The 26,257-nt window shown below is 49.8% G+C and overlaps 1 protein-coding gene across 1 annotated transcript in view; it reads left to right on the top strand.

Moving 5' to 3' along the window:
• Nucleotides 1–12,658: 12,658 nt before the first annotated feature.
• CFAP36 (cilia and flagella associated protein 36) overlaps nt 12,659–26,257 on the top strand; it is a 95,055-nt gene continuing 81,456 nt past the window's right edge. The window contains exon 1 of the mRNA XM_075339378.1: nt 12,659–12,894. Within this exon, the coding sequence (XP_075195493.1) occupies nt 12,792–12,894 (103 nt within the window). The 5' untranslated portion in view covers nt 12,659–12,791. The remainder of the gene's footprint in view (nt 12,895–26,257) is intronic.

Here is a 26,257-nt window from a genome sequence, read left to right as displayed (position 1 = left end):
TGTGACCCTTTTTGATTGTCGGACAGTAGCAGGGACTCTTCACCCCGTGACTTCATGAATTGTTGGCAGCGGGTTGTGTAGCCGTGCTGTGTAGTCTGTGTTGGGGATGTGATTTATGCTAATTTTATAGCCTGTACCAGAGGATGAGTGCTGGATTGAGTGAGAGGACATAAATTAACCCCTGGAAACACACCCACGTCATGTGCTGAGAAGTGGATATGTGACAACTCCAAACATAAAAGCAATAGTAACCAAAAGTACAATACTTTGTGATCTGGAGTCATAAGTGACATCACAGATAACACAGTACTAACTACAAATAATGCAGAAGATGTAACCTTCATACTTGTAGATGCCGCCAGCAGTCCTATGTAACACCACAGGTAACACAGTACTATCTTTCGGAGTACAGATAACGTAGTGTTATCTGCAATCCAATGTAAAGGTCCAGTCACACTAAGCAACTTACCAGCGATCCCAACAACGATAGGGATCGCTGGTAAGTTGCTAGGAGGTTGCTGGTGAGATGTCACACTGCGACGCTCCAGCGATCCCACCAGCAACCTGACCTGGCAGGGATCGCTGGAGCGTCGCTACACAAGTTGCTGGTGAGCTCACCAGCAACCAGTGACAAGCCCCCAGCGCCGCGTGGAAGATGCTGCGCTTGGTAACTAAGGTAAATATCGGGTAACCAACCCGATATTTACCTTGGTTACTGTGTCGCCCTGGGCAAGCCAGGGGTCACAGGTCACACACCACCACACCCCACATCCCAGGTAGGCACATCCAAGCTGAACCAGAAATCCTTGTTGCCTTCCTCCAGGAGTCTGATGATGCACACCAGGGGGTGGGCCAGGCGGTTGGCTCCGCCCACCGAGGAGCTCACAACTCTGGAGGCGGGAAAACCAGGCAGATTAGCCCAGGCAGGGCAAGTGTAAACAACTAAGTGAAAGTGAGGAAAGAGAGAGAAGTGGTAAAGGAGGAAAGCAAGTGAGGTGACAAGAAGGAAGGAAAGCCTGAAGGGTCCAGCTTTGTGTAGGGCCAGAACAGCAAGGTCAGCGACGGCGGTGACTGTCCGGAGGGGGACCGTTTGGAAGTTCCTGGAAGGACCCCGTTGGCTGTGTGCCCGGTGGTCTGGAGCAGTGTTCCGAAAGACAGTCAGCACCAGGGTAGGGGCCTCTCGGACCCCGGCAAGGCTAGGAGTCGCCAAATTTGCCGAATCCGTCAGTGAAGGGGACGTAGATTCCCCCAACAACCAAGTCCCGATTGAAGGCAACAGCCCAACCCGTACAGCAGAGGCACCGCCACCGCCAGGGCACCAGTCTCTGAGGGCCAGCGCCTGCGGGCAAAGTGTAGTGCTCCTCCGGCCCAGCTTGAAGCCGGGGAGCGGGTTACCGGTGGGGACCCATCGCCACCAACCGTACATACAGGTGCAAGGAAGAGGGACATCACCGTCACCTACCGGGGAAGCAAAGCAGCCGTCTGTGGGACCGTCCTACCAGCCGTTGGTTTACCGTACAAACTGTGTCCGTGTCTCAGGCTGAGTGAGTACCACAGTGCCGCAAGGCACAGCGCTGCCCCCGCGTCCCTGCGCCCACCAGGCCCTGCACCTCACAAGCCTTCACCGGGCCCCGGGATCACCAACCCCTACCCACGGAGGGGCAACACAACACCTGGCTGCTCCACATCACCATCCCCGGGATCCCCGTATTAAGCAGCGGTGGTGCTACCAATCACCACAACCGTGGGTGGCGTCACGGACATTATCCCAACACCCCAAACCCCCCTTTCACTCACGGGCGAGGAGCGCCGCTCGAGAAAACCCCCGGGATCCGGCCCACGGCTCGAGCCACCACTGAGCAGCAGCCGGACCCGAGCAGAAGGGGTGAGCGCGGTGTGCTGACACCCTCCTCCCCGCCCGCGACAACTTGGCGTCACGAATAGGATCTTACCGCTCTGCCGTCTGGTAGAGGTGCGCCTTGTTACCGCCGGAGGTATCCAGCAGAAAAATTTCAGAAGCCGCCATCTTTGGCGCGAAAAGTTCCCGCTCGAGCGTCTTCTCGAGCAGTAGAGGCGCGAAGGCCAAAACCCCGCCCCGAGAGAGGAGGGGCCGGAAAGAGCTAGGGGGGACGCGATGGCGGCTGGCCGCATGTAGCTGCGGCTATAAAAAGCAGGGACGCCAGGACTCTGCAGCGATATTGGGTTCCTGGAAAAGCCTCGTTACCAAGATGCAAGATTCAGCTCACAACGAGGAAGCCCCCGCGCCCGGCACGGCGACGTGGTTGAGGGACCGGACCGTCCCGCTGAGTAACCGTCTGCAGGCCCATATGCAACTCCTCCTGGAGGAGTGGGAGACCGACATGGCGGACGTGGTGGCTGCTATGTGGAGACGCGAGGCGGAAGAGGATTTGGAGGAACGGGTAAGCGACCCACGCCCCTGTATTCCTGAAGGATCGGCCGCTGCGGCTGAGGGGCCCGGCCGGCTCCCGCTCACCCTGCCTCTCTCCCCGCTATCCGTAATGGCTGCTGCCTCCCCGCCATTAGGCCCGCTACCTGCCCAACCGGTAGCGATACCCTGCCCGGCCGCTCCGGCGGACCAGCCGGCTGCAGACGTCCAGGACGGCCCTGAAGTGCACCAAGGGGAACCGCTAGAACCACGGCCCCTTAACAGCGTGGTGCCTGAAGTCCCAATAGAGACTGTGCCAGACCCTGAGCCCGGGACTGTGGCTTGGATGAAGGCCCGGGTGATACAATTCCACCAACGTCAGCAGGATCCGATCTTTCGGATGCTGGAGCAGTGGACCAACGAGGTGGAGGAGCTGATTACAACTGTCCCGATGGGCGAAAGGGGAATAGATGTAGCAGAACCGACTGGTGACCCACGTCCCTATGTCCTACCTGGACCGGCCGCTGCGGCTGAGGGGCCCGGCCTAGTCTCGGCCTATGCATCGCCCTTGCCGTCACTGATGGGGCGCCTCAACATAAGCTCGCCTACTCTGCTGCTCCATGCTACTGCAGATGGGGATGAAGTGTTGGATGCTGGAGACCAGGAGGCTACGGCAGCTGGCGGCAACCCGCCTGACGCAGAAACAAGAAATGACGACTCCTGCCCCAGCTCCGGGTCCGCTGTTGCGGCTGAAGGAGCAATTGAGCGTTCCCGCTATGTGGGGGACCCTGTGGTTTATCATACTCCGCGTACCGGTGGAAATGGGTACCGGGTACCTCTGTCACAGCAGGCATGTCAGTGCATGTTTGAGATGTTGGTGGCAGAGGATGGGTCCGCCTTAGCACTAGAGGAACCGGAGTAGGGCAATGGATGCCCGCAGCACCGTCCCCGTTGGGACCACCTGTTTGTTTGTTTGAAAAGTTTTGAAAAGTTTGAATGATAAGAAGAAAAATGATTACCGAACAGTAACCTGATTTGCTTAGTGATTTGCAACCGGCTGGAGCCGGCACCGTTGTCCCCGTGGGGACCGTTTAAAAAGTTGTTTGCATGGGAACTATCCATGGACAAGCCCGTGAACTTGCAGGGCAACCACAAACGTTAGTGGCTTTTAAATATGTTGGGTACCGTTACCGTCTTCCGCAGGCCGCCTCCGGAGAGGCAGGTTGGAGGGAGGGCCCTGAGCAGAGCAGGCTGGGGCCCAGCCACCAAAGGAACCGGTGGCTACCCTCTGGAGGACAAGGACAGATCCCGCTCGGGTACCGTGTGCTGGACTGTGGGTCAAGGGGTGCTGCCTGGGTTTTAGGGGCAGCATCAGGGCCAGGTTACTTGGGTGGGAGAGAGCGGAAACCGTAACCGTACACCGTTGAAACGTTGAAGTGAAATGTACCTCCCGTCTTGGGAAGATTTATTAAAAATGTCTTATTGTATGTTTAACCCTGTTATCCCCTTTTTACAGAAAAATAAAACCGGTGTAGGACGGCAGCCCGCGGACGGTCTGCGTTTTGCTAAGGGGGAATGTGTCGCCCTGGGCAAGCCAGGGGTCACAGGTCACACACCACCACACCCCACATCCCAGGTAGGCACATCCAAGCTGAACCAGAAATCCTTGTTGCCTTCCTCCAGGAGTCTGATGATGCACACCAGGGGGTGGGCCAGGCGGTTGGCTCCACCCACCGAGGAGCTCACAACTCTGGAGGCGGGAAAACCAGGCAGATTAGCCCAGGCAGGGCAAGTGTAAACAACTAAGTGAAAGTGAGGAAAGAGAGAGAAGTGGTAAAGGAGGAAAGCAAGTGAGGTGACAAGACGGAAGGAAAGCCTGAAGGGTCCAGCTTTGTGTAGGGCCAGAACAGCAAGGTCAGCGATGGCGGTGACTGTCCGGAGGGGGACCGTTTGGAAGTTCCTGGAAGGACCCCGTTGGCTGTGTGCCCGGTGGTCTGGAGCAGTGTTCCGAAAGACAGTCAGCACCAGGGCAGGGGCCTCTCGGACCCCGGCAAGGCTAGGAGTCGCCAAATTTGCCGAATCCGTCAGTGAAGGGGACGTAGATTCCCCCAACAACCGAGTCCCGATTGAAGGCAACAGCCCAACCCGTACAGCAGAGGCACCGCCACCGCCAGGGCACCAGTCTCTGAGGGCCAGCGCCTGCGGGCAAAGTGTAGTGCTCCTCCGGCCCAGCTTGAAGCCGGGGAGCGGGTTACCGGTGGGGACCCATCGCAACCAACCGTACATACAGGTGCAAGGAAGAGGGACATCACCGTCACCTACCGGGGAAGCAAAGCAGCCGTCTGTGGGACCGTCCTACCAGCCGTTGGTTTACCGTACAAACTGTGTCCGTGTCTCAGGCTGAGTGAGTACCACAGTGCCGCAAGGCACAGCGCTGCCCCCGCGTCCCTGCGCCCACCAGGCCCTGCACCTCACAAGCCATCACCGGGCCCCGGGATCACCAACCCCTACCCACGGAGGGGCAACACAACACCTGGCTGCTCCACATCACCATCCCCGGGATCCCCGTATTAAGCAGCGGTGGTGCTACCAATCACCACAACCGTGGGTGGCGTCACGGACATTATCCCAACACCCCAAACCCCCCTTTCACTCACGGGCGAGGAGCGCCGCTCGAGAAAACCCCCGGGATCCGGCCCACGGCTCGAGCCACCACTGAGCAGCAGCCGGACCCGAGCAGAAGGGGTGAGCGCGGTGTGCTGACACCCTCCTCCCCGCCCGCGACATTACCACCGCACGCAGCTACACGTGCAGAGAGCAGGGAGCAGCGCACACTGAGCGCTGGCTCCCTGCTCTCCTAGTTACAGCACACATCGGGTTAATTACCCGATGTGTGCTGCAGCTCCATGTGCACAGAGCAGGGAGCAGCGCACAATGCTTAGCGCTGGCTCCTTGCTCTCCAAGTTACAGCACACATCGGGTTAATTAACCCGATGTGTGCTGCAGCTCCATGTGCACAGAGCAGGGAGCAGCGCACAATGCTTAGCGCTGGCTCCTTGCTCTCCTAGTTACAGCACACATCGGGTTAATTAACCCGATGTGTGCTGCAGCTCCATGTGCACAGAGCAGGGAGCAGCGCACAATGCTTAGCGCTGGCTCCTTGCTCTCCTAGTTACAGCACACATCGGGTTAATTAACCCGATGTGTGCTGCAGCTCCATGTGCACAGAGCAGGGAGCAGCGCACAATGCTTAGCGCTGGCTCCTTGCTCTCCTAGTTACAGCACACATCGGGTTAATTAACCCGATGTGTGCTGCAGCTACATGTGCACAGAGCAGGAGCCGGCAGCACAGGCAGTGAGAGCGGCTGAGGCTGGTATCAAAGGTAAATATCGGGTAACCAAGGACAGGGCTTCTTGGTTACCCGATGTTTACATTGGTTACCAGCCTCCGCAGAAGCCGGCTCCTGCTGCCTGCACATTTAGTTGTTGCTGTCTCGCTGTCACACACAGCGATCTGTGCTTCACAGCAGGACAGCAACAACTAAAAAATGGCCCAGGACATTCAGCAACAACCAACGACCTCACAGCAGGGGCCAGGTTGTTGCTGGATGTCACACACAGCAACATCCCTAGCAACGTCACAAAAGTTGTTCGTTAGCAGCGACATTGCTAGCGATGTTGCTTAGTGTGACGGGGCCTTAAGGCTATAGTCACACAGGGCTTTTTTTGGTGCATTTTTTCCTAACCAAAACCTGATCTTGTGGCAGGAAATCTCCTTTGAGTCATCTGTGTTTTTGGTGCAGATTTGGTGCGTATTTTAGTGCCATTTATTGTGCTGATTTGCTGTGTTTTGTCTACAAAATAAGTTGTATCAATAAAAAAATCTGCAAAAACGCTGCAAAGAATTGACATGCTCATTCTTTGGAATCTGCAGAAAAACGCAGGTATTTGACAAAACCGTCAGGAAGAAATCTGCAGATCTTTGTGTGTGTGTGTGTGTGTGTGTGTGTGTGTGTGAGAGAGGTTTAAGAAATCTCATAGACTTTGCTGATACTGTAAATAGTGGGATGGATTTGCATAAAACCAAGGCAAATCCGCAGCTGAAGCACACACCAAAAAAGCTCTGTGTGAACATAGCCTAACACCCCAGAGATCACAGTGCTAACTCTGAGTACAGATAATGCAGTAGGAGTTAGGGTTACTTTACACGCTGCGACATCGCTAACGATTTATCGTCGAGGTCTCTGTGTTTGTGACGCACATCCGGCGTCGTTAGCGACATCGCAGCGTGTAACACGTACGAGTGACCTTAAACGATCGCAAAAGAGACAAAAATTGTTGGTTTTGGAGAGGTCGTCCAAATACCAAAAATCGTTGTCTTGTACGTAGCGATGTTATTCCTCGTTCCTGCGGCATCACACATCGCTATGTGTGACACCGCAGGAGCGACGAACATCTTACCTGCGTCCACCGGCAATGCGGAAGGAAGGAGGTGGGCGGGATGTTACGTCCCGCTCATCTCCGCCCCTCTGCTTCTATTGGCCGGCCGGCAATTGCTAGCGATATCGCAGCGTTTAAAGCACCCCTTACTTGTAGGAGGCTATGGAGGCTTATATGGAAGCTATAAAAAGTAAGGTTTAATACGAAAAAAATAATTTTAAGTGGCACTCACTGGTCTGAATAAGTCCTTTATTTTTCAAACTTTAAAATCCTTGCAGGAGAGCGCAGAGGGTATCAGACAGGTAGGGGACCTGTGGTAGCACATTTGTGTAGTAAACGGCTGTGGTCCGATACCCTCTGCGCTCTCCTGCATGGATTTTAAAGTTTGAAAAATAAAGGACTTTCATATTGAAGATTTCTGGACTTTATTCTAAAGTGCTGCACCTCCAGAGTATAAAGGGTTTTGTTTTATTCACCTAATATAAGTGTGTAGATAGTGCCAAACATTGTTTTCTGTTTATGGGACTAAGTAGTAAGGTTTATTATTGCAGAGAGTGCCAAGCTGGTGTAAAGAGACTTACAGACTATCCAATGCTTCGGGAAGTTAAATTTGTAAATTCTCAAAATAAACTATTTGCAATTCTACGTAACACCACCGAAATAACTCTGAGCACAAATAATGTACTGTAGTACATGCCACCTGCAGTCCTATGTAATACCAAGAGAACACACAATAATAACTCTGAGTAGAAGCAAGGTTGTAGATGTTTCCTGCAGTCCCATGTAACACTGATATTACCACCATACAATGATGACTCAGTAGTGACAGTCTCTGTGATCGTAGTCATTTTCTTTCCCTTCTCTCCCCTATTCTTACTGAACTGCTACAACCCCTGGCAAAAATTATGGCCTCCCCTGGCTCTGAGGATGTTCATTCAGTTGTTTACTTTTGTTTTAAAAAAGCCGATCACAGACATGGCACAAAACTAAAGTCATTTCAAATGGCAACTTTCTGGCTTTAAGAAACACTAAAAAAAATCATGAAAACATAATGTGCTAGCCAGGAATGGTAACGTTTCATAACAAAACGGGAAAAAAATATGTAATCACTCAATTGTGAGGTAAAAATTATGGAATCATGAAAAACAAACAAAAGATCACTCCAATACATTACTAGTATTTTGTTGCACCACCTCTGGCTTTTATAACAGCTTGCAGTCTCTGAGGCATGGACTTAATGAGTGACAAACAGTCCTCTTCATCAATCTGGCTCCAACTTTCTCTGATTGCTGTTGCCAGATCAGCTTTCCAGGTTGGAGCCTTGTCATGGACCATTTTCTTCAACTTCCACCAAAGATTTTCAATTGGATTGAGATCCGGACTATTTGCAGGCCATGTCATTGACGTTATGTGTCTTCTTTCAAGGAATGTTTACACAGTTTTTCCTCTATGGCAGGATGTATTATCTTGATAAATGATTTCATCATCCCCAAACATCATTTCAATTGGTGGGATAAGAAAAGTGTCCAAAATTTCAATGTAAACTTGGGCATTTATTTAAGATGTAATGACAGCCATCTCCCCAGTGCCTTTACCTGACATGTAGCCCCATATCATCAATGACTGTGGAAATTTACATGTTCTCTTCAGACAGTCATCTTTATAAATCTCATTGGAACGACACCAAACAAAAGTTCCAGCATCATCACCTTGCCCAATGCAGATTCACGACTCATCACCGCATATGACTTTCATCCAGTCATCCACAGTCCACAATTGGTTTTCCTTTGCCCATTGTAACCTTGTTTTTTTCTGTTTAGGTGTTAATGATGGCTTTTGTTTAGCTTTTCTGCATGTAAATCCCATTTCCTTTTGGCGGTTTCTTACAGTTCAGTCACAGACATTGACTCCAGTTTCCTCCCATTCGTTCATTTGTTTTGTTGTGCATTTCCTGTTTTGGAGACATATTGCTTTAAATTTCATGTCTTGATGTTTTGATGTATCCCTTGGTCTGCCAGTATGTTTGCCTTTAACAACCTTCCAATGTTGTTTGTATTTGGTCCAGATTTTAGACACAGCTGACTGTGAACAACCAACATCTTTTGCAACATTGCATGATGATTTACTCTCTTTTAAGAGTTTGATAATCCTCTCCTTTGTTTTAATTGACATCTCTCGTGTTGGAGCTATGATTTATGTCAGTCCACTTGATGCAACAGCTCTCCAAGGTGTAATCACTCCTTTTTAGATGCCGACTAACGAGCAAATCTTATTTGATGCAGGTGTTAGTTTTGGGAATGAAAATTTACAGGGTGATTCCATAATTTTTACCTCAGAATTGATTGATTCCATAATTTTTCCCCCTGTTTGGTTTTGAAAAGTAACTGTTACTGGCTAGCACATTATGTTTTCATGATTTTTTTTAGTGTTTCTAAGGCCCTGTGCGCATGCTGCAGCTTTTACTGCGGCCTTGCCACAGAAAATGTTCATAACCTTGCTGCAGTCCTTCCTCAGCAAAACCTATGGTAAAAAAAAATGCTGTACGCACACTGCGTTTTTTTTCACCAACAGGTTTTGCTGCATGTTTTCTGCAGTAAAAAGAATTGCATGTCACTTCCTTTCCGCAGGCACTTGTGGTTTTCGCCATAGATAATGGTCAAAAACTGCAGGGAACAACCCACGGAAAAACCGCATGCAGTTTTGGGGTGCGGTTTGCTGCGCTTTTTTACCGCAGGTGCCGTAATCTTTCAGAGGGTTCGGAATTTTCTTAAGAAAATTCCATTTTCTAGTGCGCACATAGCATTAAAGCCAGAAAGTTGCCATTTGAAATGACTTTAGTTTTGTGCCATGTCTGTGATCTGCTTTAAACAAAAGTAAACAACTGAATGAAAATCCTCAGACCCCGGTGATTCCATAATTTTTGCCAGGGGTTGTATGCAGACTTCTTCTATTCAAAAATTTGGCTATGCAGAATTTAGCACATAGACATCTTTGGCTTACACAAGGTACAATAACTGCACTCATCCAAGGTGTCCCGGACTGTAGTAATGCCCTGCTCCACCTTCTTACAGTACTAGTGCCGCTCTTTCTGCTTCATGCAGTAGTAGTGCCCACTTACACTGATAGTGCACCTCTCTGAATCTCCGCACTGTAAGGGTATGACCGCACTTTGCGTTTCCACCTGTGTTTCTGCTGCTTTTTAGGTCCGTTTTGAGCTGCAGCGTTTTCATGCCAAAAGGCATGCGTTTTGCTTTTCCATAATAGTCTATGAAAAATGTAGATTTCTAGACCGCAATTTGCGTTTTAAAACGCTGCGTTTAATTTGTGGCAAAAACCATGCGTTCAAAGAAGCAGCATGTCAATTGTTTTTGCCATTTTTGCAGCGTTTTGCTAACATTGAAGTCAATGAGAAATGGCAAAAACCAAGAAACTACAAATTTCCTGCGTTTTACGGTGCAGAAAATATGCGTTTTGGACAAACAAAACGCATGTTTTTCTAACATTAAATTAATGGGATCATATGTCCCTTTACACACACACATAGTCCGACAATTACATTAAAGAAAATTATGATTTTATTGCTATTTTAGCATTAAATATTATAAAACTGCTATAATTTCATGAAATATAACTTTTTTCATTATTAATAAACAAAATATATGTTTTGGGTTTTTTTCTCTTTTTTCATTCTGTTTGACTGTGTAAACTTTATTTAGCAGTGTCTTGATGTTCAAAACGCATCAGTCAAAACGCGGGTGAAAAAGCATGTAAAAAGCGCTGAAAACGCATCTAAAACGCGGTAAATATGCATGCGTTTTTAGCGCTAAATTTCTGGAAAAAGCAACTTTGGCTAAATCAATTAAGGCAAAAACGTGCGTTTAGAACTGCATGTAGGGCAACGCGAAGTGCGGTCATAGCATAATAGTGCAGTCTGTGCATTTGAATAGTAACTGGGCCCCCACACAATAATCTCCTTAATTTGTGCTGCCACAAGGTTCTTCTATGGAGATTCAAGACAAATATAAGGTCACACATGTCTGCTTCCACGATGACCAGGCTTCAGCTTCTCCACTTCAACCTGCAGCCTACTGAAGTGTGTGGTGGAGCAGGGAGCCGGTGGCTCTCTGCTTCCCAGTAGCTTTCTGCTTTATCCCCGTCTTCAGAACCCAAATACAGTTGAAACTACTTCGTCAGGAACATTTACCAACTCCTGCGGGAGTTCAGGAGGTCTCCCCTATGACTGGGAGTTTCATGAATGTTCTTGGAAAACTGGTAGGTAGTATAACTGATAGGAAGGCCACATTGTTGTAAGGAGTTATCTAAACAGGTGTTTCCATTTATCAGTTGTACACAGGGGTACTGATATGTCGCTGATCGCTTTGAGTCTGTCCGTTGAAACCCCCACGATCAGTACTAAAGGGGTCCCGATCACCCGTTCTTCCCTACCACATGGATTTGAGTAGAGCAAAGTAGCCGTGTATGATTGCTGCCTCTCTGTCCAACATCTATGGAGACAGCCAGGTGCTGTACTCCCATCTCCGGGCACCGTACTCCCTCTCCCCCCCCCATCTCCGTGGACCATACTACCCCCCCCACCCCATCTTCGGGCACCAACCCCCCCCCCCATCTCCGGGCACCATATTACCCCCCCCACCCCATCTCCGGGCGCCATACTCTCCCCCCCCCCCCCATCTCCGGGCACCATACTCCTCCTCCTCCTCCCCCCATCTCGAGGCACCATACTCCTCCTTCCCCCCCATCTCCGTGGACCATACTACCCCCCCACCCCATCTCCGGGCACCATACTACCTCCCCCCACCTCCGGGCACTATACTTCCACCACCCCCCACCGCATCTCCTGGTGCCATACTCCACTGGGCGCTATACTCCACCGGGCGCCATACTCCCCCCTTCCCCCCCATCTCCGGGAGCCTTACTCCCCCCCCCCATGTCCGAGCACCGTACCACCCATGTCTGGGCCATATCTCCCCACTCCTCTCCCCAAGCACCATACACCCGCCATCTCCAGGCACTGTACTCCCTCCCCCCCCATCTCCAGGCACTGTACTCCCCCCCCCCCATCTCCAGGCACTGTACTCCCCCCCCCCCATCTCCAGGCACTGTACTCCCTCCCCCCCCCCATCTCCAGGCACTGTACTCCCCCCCCCATCTCCAGGCACTGTACTCCCCCCTCCCATCTCCAGGCACTGTACTCCCCCCCCCCCCATCTCCAGGCACTGTACTCCCCCCCCCCCATCTCCAGGCACTGTACTCCCCCCCCCCCATCTCCAGGCACTGTACTCCCCCCCCCCCCATCTCCAGGCACTGTACTCCCCCCCCCCCCATCTCCAGGCTCTGTACTCCCCCCCCCCCCATCTCCAGGCACTGTACTCCCCCCCCCCCATCTCCAGGCACTGTACTCCCCCCCCAGGCTCTGTACTCCCCCCCCCATCTCCAGGCACTGTACTCCTCCCCCCCCCCCTTCCCATTCATCTCTGAGCATTTTGCCGAAATTCACACGTGTCGGATTTGCTGGAACAGCTTCTGCAGATGAAAAATGAATTCTATTCCTATAAATGGGTTTGTTTTGGTGGGAGCACGGATTTCTGCAGGGTCCAGTATAGACTGATGGTTCTATCATTGTGAACAGCTGAAGAGAGCGATGCACGGACGGAGGTATACAGACGTAGCAGAGCTGAGTTGTCACACTTTCCATATTATCACTTCGCAGGCTCAGATTCGCTACATCCTCAGGTGAGAACCGTTTCTCGCAGGACGCGCGCTCCCGCCTGTTGAGCGCTCGCGTTGACGCCGGTTGTCCTGGAGACGCCTCCGCCCTCAGCCCCTGCGCGTGCACAGTCCCTCACTCCTCCATCCGGGGTCCTGACTGCAGCTCCGCCGAGACACAGAGAAGGCGGCCGGGAACAGGGAGAACGGCCGGAGAGCGGGGCCTAGAGCGGCTCCAATGGCCGACGACGCAGAGTGGGTGCTGGAGAGCGTGCTGGCTTTCCTCGGCTGCCCCGCCTGGACTGCGCCAGTCAGCGGCTTCATAGAACACAAATGCTCAGGTACCGCTCCCGTGATGCTTTGCGGTGTGATCCGTGTACAGCTGTGTGCCCGGTGCAGCGCTGCCCAGGGGGATGTGGGCGGGGACAGATGGGAAAGTAAGTGAACCCTCCTGTCAGTGCGCTTGTACCTGTGTGGACATACAGGAGCACAGTGTTCACCGTCTGCGCTCACCGTCTACGCCCACCGTCTGCGCCCCCCCCCCCCCCCCCCCCCCCGCGCTCACCGTCTACGCCCCCCCGCTCACCGTCTACGCCGCCCCCCCCGCTCACCGTCTACGCCGCCCCCCCGCTCACCGTCTACGCCGCCCCCCCGCTCACCGTCTACGCCGCCCCCCCGCTCACAGTCTACGCCGCCCCCCCGCTCACCGTCTACGCCCCCCCCGCTCACCGTCTACGCCCCCCCCGCTCACCGTCTACGCCCCCCTCGCTCACCGTCTACGCCCCCCCCGCTCACCGTCTACGCCCCCCCCGTTCACCGTCTACGCCCCCCCGTTCACCGTCTACGCCCCCCCCGTTCACCGTCTACGCCCCCCCCGTTCACCGTCTACGCCCCCCCCGCTCACCGTCTACGCCCCCCCCGCTCACCGTCTACGCCCCCCCGCTCACCGTCTACGCCCCCCCCGCTCACCGTCTACGCCCCCCCTGCTCACCGTCTACGCCCCCCCTGCTCACCGTCTACGCCCCCCCTGCTCACCGTCTACGCCCCCCCACGCTCACCGTCTACGCCCCCCCACGCTCACCGTCTACGCTCACCGTCTACGCTCACCGTCTACGCTCACCGTCTGCGCACCCCCCCCCACGCTCACCGTCTACGTTCACCGTCTGCGCGCCCCCCCTCTCCCCCCCCCACGCTCACCGGCCATGCGCCATTATATATACAGTGGAGCCTTGCTTAACAAGAACAATCCGTTCTGGGACTGTGCTTGTTAGCCAAGTTACTCGTTCAGCACAGCAAGATTTCCCATAGGAAACCATTGCAATGCAGACAATTCCTTCCACAACTTGTTAAATGTCCCATCCTGGTCCCCTGTTGTGCCATTCTACACATGCACAAACACGCATGCACACGCACATATATGCTCACCTTACCTTCCGTTCCATCGCCGGTCTCCTGGGACTTGCTGTTCGCTAGTATGGGCTGTGTATCGGGTAACCATCATGCCGAGGGAGGTGGTTCCGCTCCCAGCGCGCTGACGTCACAGGCAGGAGCCGCTTGCCTCTTATTGGCCAGCGCGCTGCCTTTGAATAGCGTCTGACAGGGGAAGTTCCTGCCTCGTCGCTGTGGTTGTCAATACACATCCTGGAGCGGCGAACTACAGGACCCAGGAGGCCGGCAATGGAAAGGAAGGTACACATTATGCTCGCCTTACCTTCCATTCCATCACCGGCCTCCTGGGTCTTGTAGTTCGCCGCGAGGATTCCTCCATCGTCGCAATGTGCCGGCGGACTACAAGAACCATGAGGCCGGCGATGAAACGAAAGGTAAGGTGAGCATAATACTGCGTGTGTGTGCGTGCGTGTGTGTGTGTGCGTGTGTGTTTGTGTGGACTGCAAGTGCGGGTCAGAGCGCGGTGGATGTACGGAACCGGAAGTGTGTGAGGTGAGGATTTTGCTCGTACAGCAAAGCTTTCTCGTAAACCGGGTAACAAATTTACAAAAAGCTTTGCTTGTTAAGCGAAATTTTCGTTAAGCGAGGTTCCACTGTATTTTACTTCAGATTTCTCCTTGCGTTTCTACATTTTTGTGTCAGTATGTTTTACACTGGGTGCAGAATTATTAGGCAAGTTGTATTTCAGAGGATTTTTTATTATTGATCAACAACTATGTTCTCAATCAACCCAAAAGACTCATAAACATCAAAGCTCAATATTTTTGGAAGTTGGAGTGGGTTTTTTTTTTTTAGATTTGGCTATCTTAGGCCAGTTTCACACATCCTTCTTTTTGCCGGTTTGGCGGATCCGGCGGGCTCCCGTACAGTGAATACAGTACAATGACAGCGCAACAAGCGCCGGTCACATGCTGTCATGTGACCGGCGCATGTGACCCGGTAGTAACAGCGCTGTCATTGTACTGTATTCACTGTACGGGAGCCCGCCGGATCCGCCAAGCCGGCAAAAAGAAGGATGTGTGAAACTGACCTTAGGAGGATATCTGTTTGTGCAGGTAACTATTGCTATGCAGAATTATTAGGCAACTTAATAAAAACCAAATATTCCCATCTCACTTGTTTATTTTCACCAGGTAAACCAATATAACTGCACAAAATTTAGAAATAAACATTTCTGACATGCAAAAACAAAACCCCAAAAAATGAGTTCCCAATATAGACACTCAGCAGCCTACCATCCATAGATTCTGTCAGTTGCTTGATCTGTTTACGATCAACATTGCGTGCAGCAGCCACCACAGCCTCCAGACACTGTTCCGAGAGATGTACTGTTTTCCCTCCCTGTAGACCTTAGATTTAATGAGGGACCACATGTTCTCTATGGGGTTCAGATCAGGTGAATAAGGGGGCCATGTCATTATTTTTTCATCTTTTAGACTGTTACTGGTCATCCACACTGTGGAATAGTTGGATGCATGTAATGGAGCATTGTCTTGCATGAAAATCATGTTTTTTCTTGAATGATACCAACTTCTTCCTGTACCACTACTTGAAGAAGTTGTCTTCTAGAAACTGGGAGTTGAGCTTCACTCCATCCTCAACTCGAAAAGGTCCCACAAGTTCCTCTTTGATGATACCAGCCCATATCAGTACCCCCACCTCCACCTTGCTGGTGTCTAAGTTGGAGTGGAGCTCTCTGCCCTTTACTGATCCAGCCTCTGGCCCATCCATCTGGCCCATCAACTGTCACTTTCATTTCATCCGTCCATAAAATCTTTGAAAAATCAGTCAAGATATTTCTTGACGTTTTATCTTATGTTTCTTGTTCAAAGGTGGTCGTTTTTCAGCCTTCCTTACCTTGGTCCTGTCCCTGAGTATGGCACACCTTGTGCTTTTTGATACTCCAGTAACGTTGTAGCTCTGAAATATGGCCAAACTGGTGGCAAATGGCATCTTGGCAGCTTCACGCTTGATTTTCCTCAATTCATGGCAGTTATTTTGTGTCTTTTTTGCCCAACACGCTTCTTGCGACCCTGTTGGCTATTTGGCATGAAACGCTTGATTGTTCGGTGATCACGCTTCAAAAGTTTGGCAATTTCAAGACTGCTGCATCCCTCTGCAAGACATCTCACAATTTTGGACTTTTCAGAGCCCGTCAAATCTCTCTTCTGACCCATTTTGCCAAAGGAAAGGAAGTTGCCTAATAATTAAGCACTCCTTATATAGGGTGTTGATGTCTTTACACCGCACCCATCCTCATTACAGAGATGCACATCACCTGATTTACTTAATTAGTAGTTGGCTCTCAAGCCTATACAGCTTGGAGTAGGACAACATGTATAAAAAGTATCCTGTGATCAAAATACTCATTTGCCTAATAATTCTGCACACAGTGTACTGTGTTTTTTTTCTGGCCAGTGTATGGGACTTTTCTATAGGCCTCTCTACCATTTATGTGTAATGCCAGAAAACATCGGATAGCGCCTGCATCCATGTTATTCAGGGACGCATTGTTCGTCTGCTAGTTCTTCATTTGGGATTCAGGCTGAAGTCAAAATCACAGCATGCTGCATATATCCGCCGATACCAGTGCAAGTCACTGGGTGTGAGGAAACAATCGGATGGCGCCTGCACCCATCGGATGGCACATGGAGCAGTCGTATTCTGTCCAATTTTATTTCCTTGCACGCATCTCAAAGGAAAACAGAAACTAATATAAAGAGAGAAAAGATAGAAAAGTATTAGATATCCTGTATGTGTGTGTGTGTGTATGTATGTATGTATGTATGTATATATATATATATATATATATATATATATATATATATGAATATGACAACCCTCCTTTAGTGCCTTTCATGTGGATGTTTAGGCTTGATTAACTAAAATATAAATTATTAAATTAAAATAAAACCAAAAAAAAACAATGTAGGGTTCCCCTTATTTTTGATTACCAACCAAGATAAAGCAGACAGCTGGGGGCTGATATCAGGCTGGGAAGTTCCATGGTGATTAAGCCCTTCCCAGACTAAAAATTCCAGCCATAAGCCACCCCAGAAGTGGTGCCTCACATGACATGCGCCAATCTTAGCGCTTCACCTCGGCTCTTCCCAATTACCCTGGTGCGGTGGCAATCAGGGTAATGGTTTATGGGTTGATGTTGGCTGTGTCAGCTGTCATCAAGCCCTAGTGTTAGTAATGAGAGGGTTCTATCAGACACTCCCTTTACTAACTCGGTAAGTAAAAATTACAAAACACCCCCCCACACACACACTTTTTTTTTCTTGTTCATTTATTTAAAAATGAAGCAACCCATGCAGGTCCAACACAGTCAAAGGTCTCAGATGTGGTCTTCAAATGGAAACCTGAACAACATAAAAAGAGAGAAACAAAAACGAGACTGTCCTTTATTTACCCATTTTTTAGAAAGCAAAGTTCCCAGATTTGATGTAGTCCAATGGTTCCCACAGTTGCCCTCAATTACGTTTTGAGGCTCCATAGACTTTGAGCCGAAGCCACTCCCAGATTACGCTGCACTCCGCGACACCCGGGACACTAATGAGCTGTTACGTCTTCTGCTGATGAAGTCTAAGCGGTGAAAGTGTGTTGTGCATGTGTGCACATTGTGTGGTCTCACTGCAGCACTTTGCTGTCTCACTATGTATACAGGTAGATACTGACTATGTAATGTGGATCAGCTTAATGGTCTGTAATTGCTGTTTTATTTATTTGTTGTGTGATAAATATCTCTACTAAGTGGAGACTTCATTAAGAGCCAAATAATGTTTTTGTTTTTTCTTGTCTATATTAACTACTGCACATTTGTACTCCGTCATACTTATTTTGCAGACACTTATATACAGTTGCCTGTTTCTTTTGATCTTTGACTATAATATTTTTTTGTATCACTGTATCCAAGTATCATTATCCCCTTGTGTGAACTGTTTTTTTTCTAGACCAAATCACTGTATATTATTTTTCTTACCCATTTTCAGCATGCATTCAGAACAGATAATGTCATATATAGTTTTTGGGGAGCTACCCTTCCCTCTGGGGGACCTCTGTACATCAGGGATTGATCTCCTAGATCATTTTGGTGTACATTGATACCCCAATGTTTTATACTTTTAACAGACTTTCTCTTGCCAATGTAAAATTCACTGTTTACTAAATTAGAATAAAATTACATCAAAGTATGGCACTGTATGGCACTACGTGACACTATGTGACACTGTATCACTCTGTCACACTGTATGGCGCTATGTTAGTACTGTATGGCGCTATGTTAGTACTGTATGGCGCTATGTGAGTACTGTATGGCACTATGTGACACAGTTTTGCACTGTGTAGCAGACCTTGATGTATTTTCTGCTCTTTGCTTCCCTGATTTGTGGATTGTTCCGCCACATACCTGTGTCCTAATCACTCTACAAGCGCTGCAGTCACTACAGGGGATTGTACCTGTGCGGACAGGTCCAGGACTAATATCACTGATATCACACTAATTAGTCGTCGATTAATGACTCCGCACCCCCCCCCCACACACACACACACAATACAATGTACCCCCATTACCATTCCCCACACACACACACACACAATGCACCCCCATTACCCACACACACACAATACAATGCACCCCCATTACCCACACACACACAATACAATGCACCCCCATTACCCACACACACACACACACACAATATATTGCACCCCCATTACCCTCACACACACAATACAATGCATCTCCATTACACCTCCCCCCCACGCACACACACAATACAATGCACCCCCATTACCCCTCCACACACACACACACACACACACACACACACACACACACAATACAATGCACCCCCATTACTCCTCCCCCCCACACAATACAGTGCACCCTCCATTACCCCCTCCCCAGACATAATACCATGCACCCCCCATCACCCCCTACACACACACAAATTACACTACCCCATCACTACACACTCTTGCCTCCCCCCCTCCCTCAGAATACAGTTCTCCCCCTCTGCCTGTCACAATGCTGTTTTCCTTCACAAATGTTCCCCGTTATGTGTCCTCAGCCCTTCCCCACTCATCTCCATTAATTAAACCTGCCATCTTCGCTCCTCCATGAAGCGCTTACCGCTTCCTGATGTCTCCTGTGTGGCGCCCGCAGCACTGTGATGACGTCAGCAAGGTGCTGATCTCATCACGTTGCTGCACGTCGGGGGCGGGGCCCAGTCCTGGTGCACTGTTCAAATGTATTTACGTCTGAAAGACGCAAATACATTTGCATAGGAAGGAGGAAGCTGCGGTCACCGCCACCGGCTCTGCCGCGCTCCTCAGCAGTGTGCATGCATAACCTACCCACACCACAGCTTTCTGTGTACAATGTATAGTGACCGAGAACTGCTACTCAGTGCTTTAGGCTAGATGTCCTCTAGTGATAATCTCCTGCCCTTAGGCTTGTTTCACAGATCCAGCATTTTTGCCGGCAGTGCAGTAGATTCATTTACAGTGGAAGCGCGACACCATGCGGACAAATGCGGTTCTGCATGAAGCACACAACCGCATGGTGTCACGCTTCCACTGTACATGAATTTACTGCACTGCATGCGTGCCGGATTCGGCATACGGTGAAGTGATGGATGTTTGAAATGGGCCTTAAAGGAAACATGTGAGGTGCAGCAATATGCACCCAGAACCACGAGCAGTTCTGGGTGCATATTGCTAATCCCTGCCGAACAGTCCCTATATCTAGTCTAGTTAAACATATCTTTAGACAGAGTATTTCTAGAGAACCTTTATCATATGCTAATGAGGCCAGGGACTAGGGCGTTAGTTCCTGCGCTCATTCTGCCCTTTTAGCATGGCAGCACGCACACAGGTGCACACGATCAGTACACACTGCGTCCTGGACGCAGCATGTCTTCTCTTGCGGGACCGCGAGTGTTGTCCGCAGGAGACCACAGCTGCCAGTGCCCACGATCAGAGTTTGGGCCGCTACGGGCTTTAACTCTATTCTTCCTGTGGAGAACACTCGCATTCCCGCAGCATAAACTGAGATGCTGCGGCTTGGAAAGCCACACTGCATGTCAGTTTACGCAGTGGAGAAATGAAGCACAGTGGGTATGGGATTTTTATAAGTCCAATTCACTGTGCTTCTACTGTACAATGCAGCGTTTTGGATGCAGTGAAACCACATCCAAAACGCTGCAAATTATGATCATGTGTACCCACCCTAACGTGCAGTTTTATCACACAGCACAATGCCACAGATGTCACAAGTTTTGAGGGAGTGTGCAATGGGCATGCTGACTGTAGCAATGTCCACCAGAGCTGTTGCTCATAAATTGGATGTTCATTTCTCTACCATAAGCCATCTCCAAAGGCGTTTTAAAGAATTTGGCAGTACATCCAACCGGCCTCACAACCGCAGACCATGTGTAACCGCACCAGGACAGGACCTCCACATCCAGCATCTTCACCTCCAAGATCATCTGAGACCGGCCAACAGGACAGCTGCCGCAACAATCGCTTTGCATAATCAAAGAATTAATGGCCTTGCACAAACTGTCAGAAGCCGTCTCCGTGAAGCTCATCTGCTGCTCCTCATCCTCATCGGGGTCTCCACCTGACTGCAGTTCATCATCGTAACCGACTTGAGTGGACGAACGCTCACATTTTATGGCATCTGGCACTTTGCAGAGGTGAACTCTGCACGGATTAATGCCGGTTTTCACCGTACAGGGCAGTTGGCAGACTGTGTGTATGGCATTGTGTGGTTGAGCGGTTTGTAAATCGAGTGGTCCATGATGGTGGTGAGGTTATCATATGGCCAGGTGTATGTTATGGACAACGAGCACAGGTGCATTTTATTGATGTCATTTTAAAGGCACAGAGATACCGTGACAAGATCATGGGGCCCATTGTTGTGCCATTAATGTTGAGGAGGACCTTTACATCAAATACTTAATTAACCTTTTGACAAGGGATTGTGGGAAATATATCGATTTGCCTTACATAATTCAGGTTTCAGATCATATACATGACACAGATATAAAGATGGCTGCTATTTCCTGTTATCCACACCTTGCTTGGAATGCAAGGAATGTCCAGATGAAAGAAGACCCCTGGTCAAGCTAGAAGACATCACAGACCAAACCATCAGCATGGATGCACCAGATGACGTCCCTCCCATCGTCATGGTTTCATCCACTGGAGTCAGACCTGCCCATCAACAGCAACACGGATCTCCCCATTCGCTAGCCCATGAACTGTCCCACTAAATGGGCATATCTGAACTTGTGTACGCCCCTAGCCTATATCAAGAGGATGCATGAGTCTCCTCTGTCTGTTTGGTGCCATTTTCTACTGTGACCAAGAAGAGACTTCATATCCGACTGTGTCTGGTGTGGATTCTTTTATGCATGCACTTGGCCCATATCAATTCGGCCAGGCAGTAGGCAACTAGTGATCTCTGGTTAAGAGTTCACCTTAACATTAATGCACGACTATCGCCTCCTGTTGCAATATGATAATATTCGGCCCCATGTTACAAGGATCTGTACACCATTCCTGGAAGCTGAAAACATCCCAGTTCTTGCTTGACCAGCAAACTCACACTGGACTTGTCACCCACTGAGCATGTTTGGGATGTTCAAGATTGGCATATACCGCAGCGTGTTCAAGATCCTGCCAATATTCAGTAACTGCACAGCCAATTAAGAGGAGAGGAGCAACAGTCAACAGACCACAATCAACAACCTGATCAACTCTATGCGAAGGAGATGTGTTACTACACTGAGAGAGGCAAATGGTGGTCACACTAGATACTGACTGATTTTCTGACCTCCCCCGGACTCACCCAATACTGCAAAACTGCACATTTTTAGAGTGGCCTTTTATTGTGGCCAGCCTAAGGCACACCTGTACAATAATCATACTGTTTAATTAGCATCTTGAGAGGCTGGATTGATTATCTTGGCAACAGAGAAGGGCTCACTATGGCTGGAGTCACACTTGTGTGTATCGCATCGCCCGGACTAGCTGTGGCTTTCCTGACAGGAGCGTGCATCTGCATCGAAATATTTGTAGCTGACCCACTCCTGTCAAAAGAGCCATGCGATGCAGTGATATGCGATCCTTGTGCGAGTCCAGCCTTAGGCCGGAGTCACACTTGTGCGTATCTTGCGAGAGTCTTGCATCACATCACCCAGCACAGCCTGATGCTTTCTGGACAAGAGCGTCTGAACTGTATAGTAATACAGCAGCTGACACACTCCTGTCCAGAGAATGTGTGGCCGTGCCGGGTGATGCGATGTGAGACTCACGCGAGATACGCAAAGTGTGACTCCAGCCTTAGGGGTACTTTACACGCTGTGACATCGCTACTGCGATATCGTCGGGGTCAAATAGAAAGTGACGCACATTCGGCGCCGGTGACGACGTCGCAACGTGTAAAGCCTAGAAGCACCGATAAACGATCGCAAAAGCGTTGAAAATCAGTGATCTGTGTAGCGTCCGTCATTTTCATAATGTCGCACCAATAAGAGATACGATGTTGTTCCTCGTTTCTGCGGCAGCACACATCGCTGTGTGTGAAGCCGCAGGAGCGAGGAACATCTCCTTACCTGCCTCCACCGGCTATGCGGAAGGAAGGAGGTGGGCGTGATGTTTACGTCCCGCTCATCTCCGTCCCTCCGCTTCTATTGGCCGCCTGCCGTGTGACGTCACTGTGACGCTGCACGAACCGCCCCCTTAGGAAGGAGGCGGGTCGCCGGCCAGAGTGACGTTGCAGGGCAGGTATGTGCGTGTGAAGCTGCCGTAGCGATAATGTTCGCTACGGCAGCTATCACAAGATATCGCATGTGCGACGGGGGTGGGTACAATCGCGCTCAGCATCGATAGCCGATGCTAGCGATGTCGCAACGTGCAAAGTACCCCTTACACCGATTTTATACAAATTTGCTAACAAAGGCCTTTTGTGTACATTGAAAAAGTCTTAGATCTTTAAGTACAGCTGATGAAAAAATCGGAGCAAAAACTAAAGTATTGTGTTTTTATATTTTTGTTCAGTGTATTTTTCCTCAGTGTCAATATGAGCGTCAAATGCCCCCTCAGTGTCCCAGGGGCACACTCATATGGTACTTATTTTCCTGCATTCTTTATAGATGTATTAAACATAATATAATGGTTATTTGATTCTGCTCATTTGTTTACACTTGCTTAATTCTCTCTTTGTGAGACTCACATACTTTAAAATCTTGGAGCCATTATTTGCACACACCCTGTTTACTTACTTATTTTCCCCAATGTATATATAAAGAATTTGATACACTGCCAATTTTGCAAGTGTTCCCACCTATGAGTTAAAGCCCCGTTAAACGCAACGACATCGCTAACGAGATATCACTGGGGTCACGGAATTCGTGACGCATATCCGGCGTCGTTAGCGATGTTGTTGCGTTTGACACCTACGAGCGACCGCTAACGATCCAAAAGGAGCAAACATCGTTAATTGTTGACACGTCGTTCCTTTCCAAAAGATCGTTGATCTTTGAGGACGCAGGTTGTTAGTCGTTGCTGAGGCAGCACACATCGCTACACGTGACACCCCGGGAACGACGAGCAACAGCGTTCCTGCGTCCTCCGGCAACTAGGTGGGAGGGACATTAATGCGGCTGCTCTCCGCCCCTCCGCTTCTATTGGTGGCCCGCTGTGTGATGTCGCTGTGACGCCGCACGAACCTCCCCCTTAAACAAGAGTTTGTTCACCGGTCACAGCGACGTCATTAGGAAGGTAAGTACGTGTAACGCGTACTAGCGATATTGTTTGCCACGGGCAGCGATTTGCCCGTGACGCACACACGACGGGGGCGGGTGCGATAGCTGCGATGTCGCAGCGTGTAAAGCGGCCTTTAGAATGGAGAGGTCTGTAATTTTTAAAACATGTAATTTTTATTAAACATTCACCAAACTTATGACACAAGGTTACAGTGTGGCCTTTTGATTACAGTAGAACACAAATTCTCACAATCACATTATTAATGCTTAAACACTAAAGATTCCATTAAATCCAATAATGAAAACTACGCTCAGTACAGATGATTCTAGTAATTATTCAGCATTAACATGTGAGCAGTCAAACACCTGAACATCTTAGAGCAAAGACAGGTAAGTCCAACAGCCTAGTTGACTGACCACACTTGTTTATTCTTTCTAAATTATCCAGAATAAAACAAATAATAAGAAAGAACCAATCCAACAGAACATATCAACCTACTATTTTTTTAAGGTACATACATTCTTCACTGCGCTATCCCATGCCCAAATTTTTGCTATGCCCGTCAGTTACAGGAGTACCCAGAGTATGCCATCCACTGCCCCTAATTGATTGTTCTAGGGCTCCTAGTCTGCCCGCTATCATGTGTTCCATAACCGTTTTGATGGATCTTGGCGAGAATGGAGAGGTCTGTAATTTTTATCGTAGGTATACTTCAACTGAGACACACAAAATCAAGAAAAAAAATCCAGAAAATCATATTGTATGATTTTTAAATAATTAACTTGCATTTTATAGCATGAAATAAATATTTAATACAATAGAAAAACAGAACTTAAATTTTGGTACAAAAATCTTTGTTTTCAATTACAGAGGTCAGACGTTTACAGTAGTTGTTGAACAAGTTTGTACACACTGCAGCAGGCATTGTGGTGCACTCCTCCATATAAATCTCCATATCTTTCATGTTTCAGGGCTGTCACTGAGCAACATTGAGTTTCAGTTCCCTCCAAAGATTTTCTATTGGGTTCAAGTCTAGAGACTGTCTAGGCCACTCCAGGACCTTGGAATGCTTCTTACGGAGTCACTCCTTAGTTGCTCTGGCTTTGTATCTCTGGTCATTGTCATGCTGGAAGACCCAACCATGGCCCATCTTCAATGCTTTTACTTAGGGAAGGAGGTTATTGGCCAGAATCTTGTGATACATGATCCCATATATCCTCCCTTCAATATGGGGAAGTTGTCCTCTCCCCTTTACAGAAAAGCACCCCCAAAATATGATATTTCCACCCTCCATGCTTCACGGTTGGGATGGTGTTCTTAGGGTTGCACTCATCCTTCTTCCTCCATGGCGAGTGGAGTTGATACCAAAAAGTTCTATTTCTTTGTCGCTCCATTGGGAGACCCAGACAATCGGGTGTATAGCTTCTGCCTCCGGAGGCCACACAAAGTATTACACTTTAAAAGTGTAACCCCTCCCCTCTGCCTATACACCCTCCCGTGCATCACGGGCTCCTCAGTTTTATGCTTTGTGTGGAAGGAGGCACACATCCACTCATGCATTCTCATTTTAGTTATATCGGTTGGAAGAAAAGCGGGCCCCCACGGGGCCCCCGGCATGTTCCCTTCTCACCCCACTACGTCGGCGGTGCTGTTAAGGTTGAGGTACCCATTGCGGGTACAAAGGCCGGAGCCTCATGCCGTCTCCTTCACCATCCCTTAGCGGCTCTGGGAGAAGTGGGATCCTGACCGGTCATCCATTTACTGGGACCGGGCTCCCTCCACAGCCCCTGTGGGAATCTGCCGGACAGGAGTCTATTCATCCTCAGGGACCGGGCCCTGCATCTATAAGGTACTCTGTGTTCCCATGGGGACTGTGCATGGAGCGCCTTTTTCCCGGACGCTGCAGCAGCTGCTGATTTGTGAAGACCGGCGGACTTCCGCGCCGACCGCGCCTGCTTGTCGGCCGCGGTCTTAAATTTAGTCCCCGGCTTCATCGCGGCCTAGTAGCAAAACTCCCGCCCCCGGGCCTGTCTGTCAGGGGTAAGGGCGGGACGGCCGACCTGACGTCGGATGTGAGGGCCGGAGCATCCTGTATGTTTCCTCCCCCCTCACTGATCACTGTGGGGACCCCAGATTCCCGCACTTTCCTAGCGCCGCCCACGGCTCCACTCCTCCCCTGAGAGCTCCGGCAGCCATTTTTCTGCCATTCTGCCGGTGGAGGATTATCAGGGAAGAGCTCTGCAGCTCTGGGAGACCTAAGGCAGGGAATCTGGAGGACACACACTCCGCTTTTTAGCGGTCGGTAAGCCACACCGGTCACCCGGTGCTGGTCCCCCTAGGGTGCCGGAATAGATACGTATTCTGTATATATATATTTCTGTTCGGCCGGGCTGTATACCCTTTCCCATATACCCTCAGTGATCACTCTCCTAGGAGACAACAGCATGTCGTCCACAAGGAGCAAGAGCGCTAAGG

This window comes from Anomaloglossus baeobatrachus, chromosome 3 (genome assembly GCF_048569485.1).
Source record: "Anomaloglossus baeobatrachus isolate aAnoBae1 chromosome 3, aAnoBae1.hap1, whole genome shotgun sequence".
NCBI lineage: Eukaryota > Metazoa > Chordata > Amphibia > Anura > Aromobatidae > Anomaloglossus > Anomaloglossus baeobatrachus.
Note: the sequence above shows the minus strand (reverse complement) of the source record. Positions and strands in the feature narration are given on the sequence as shown.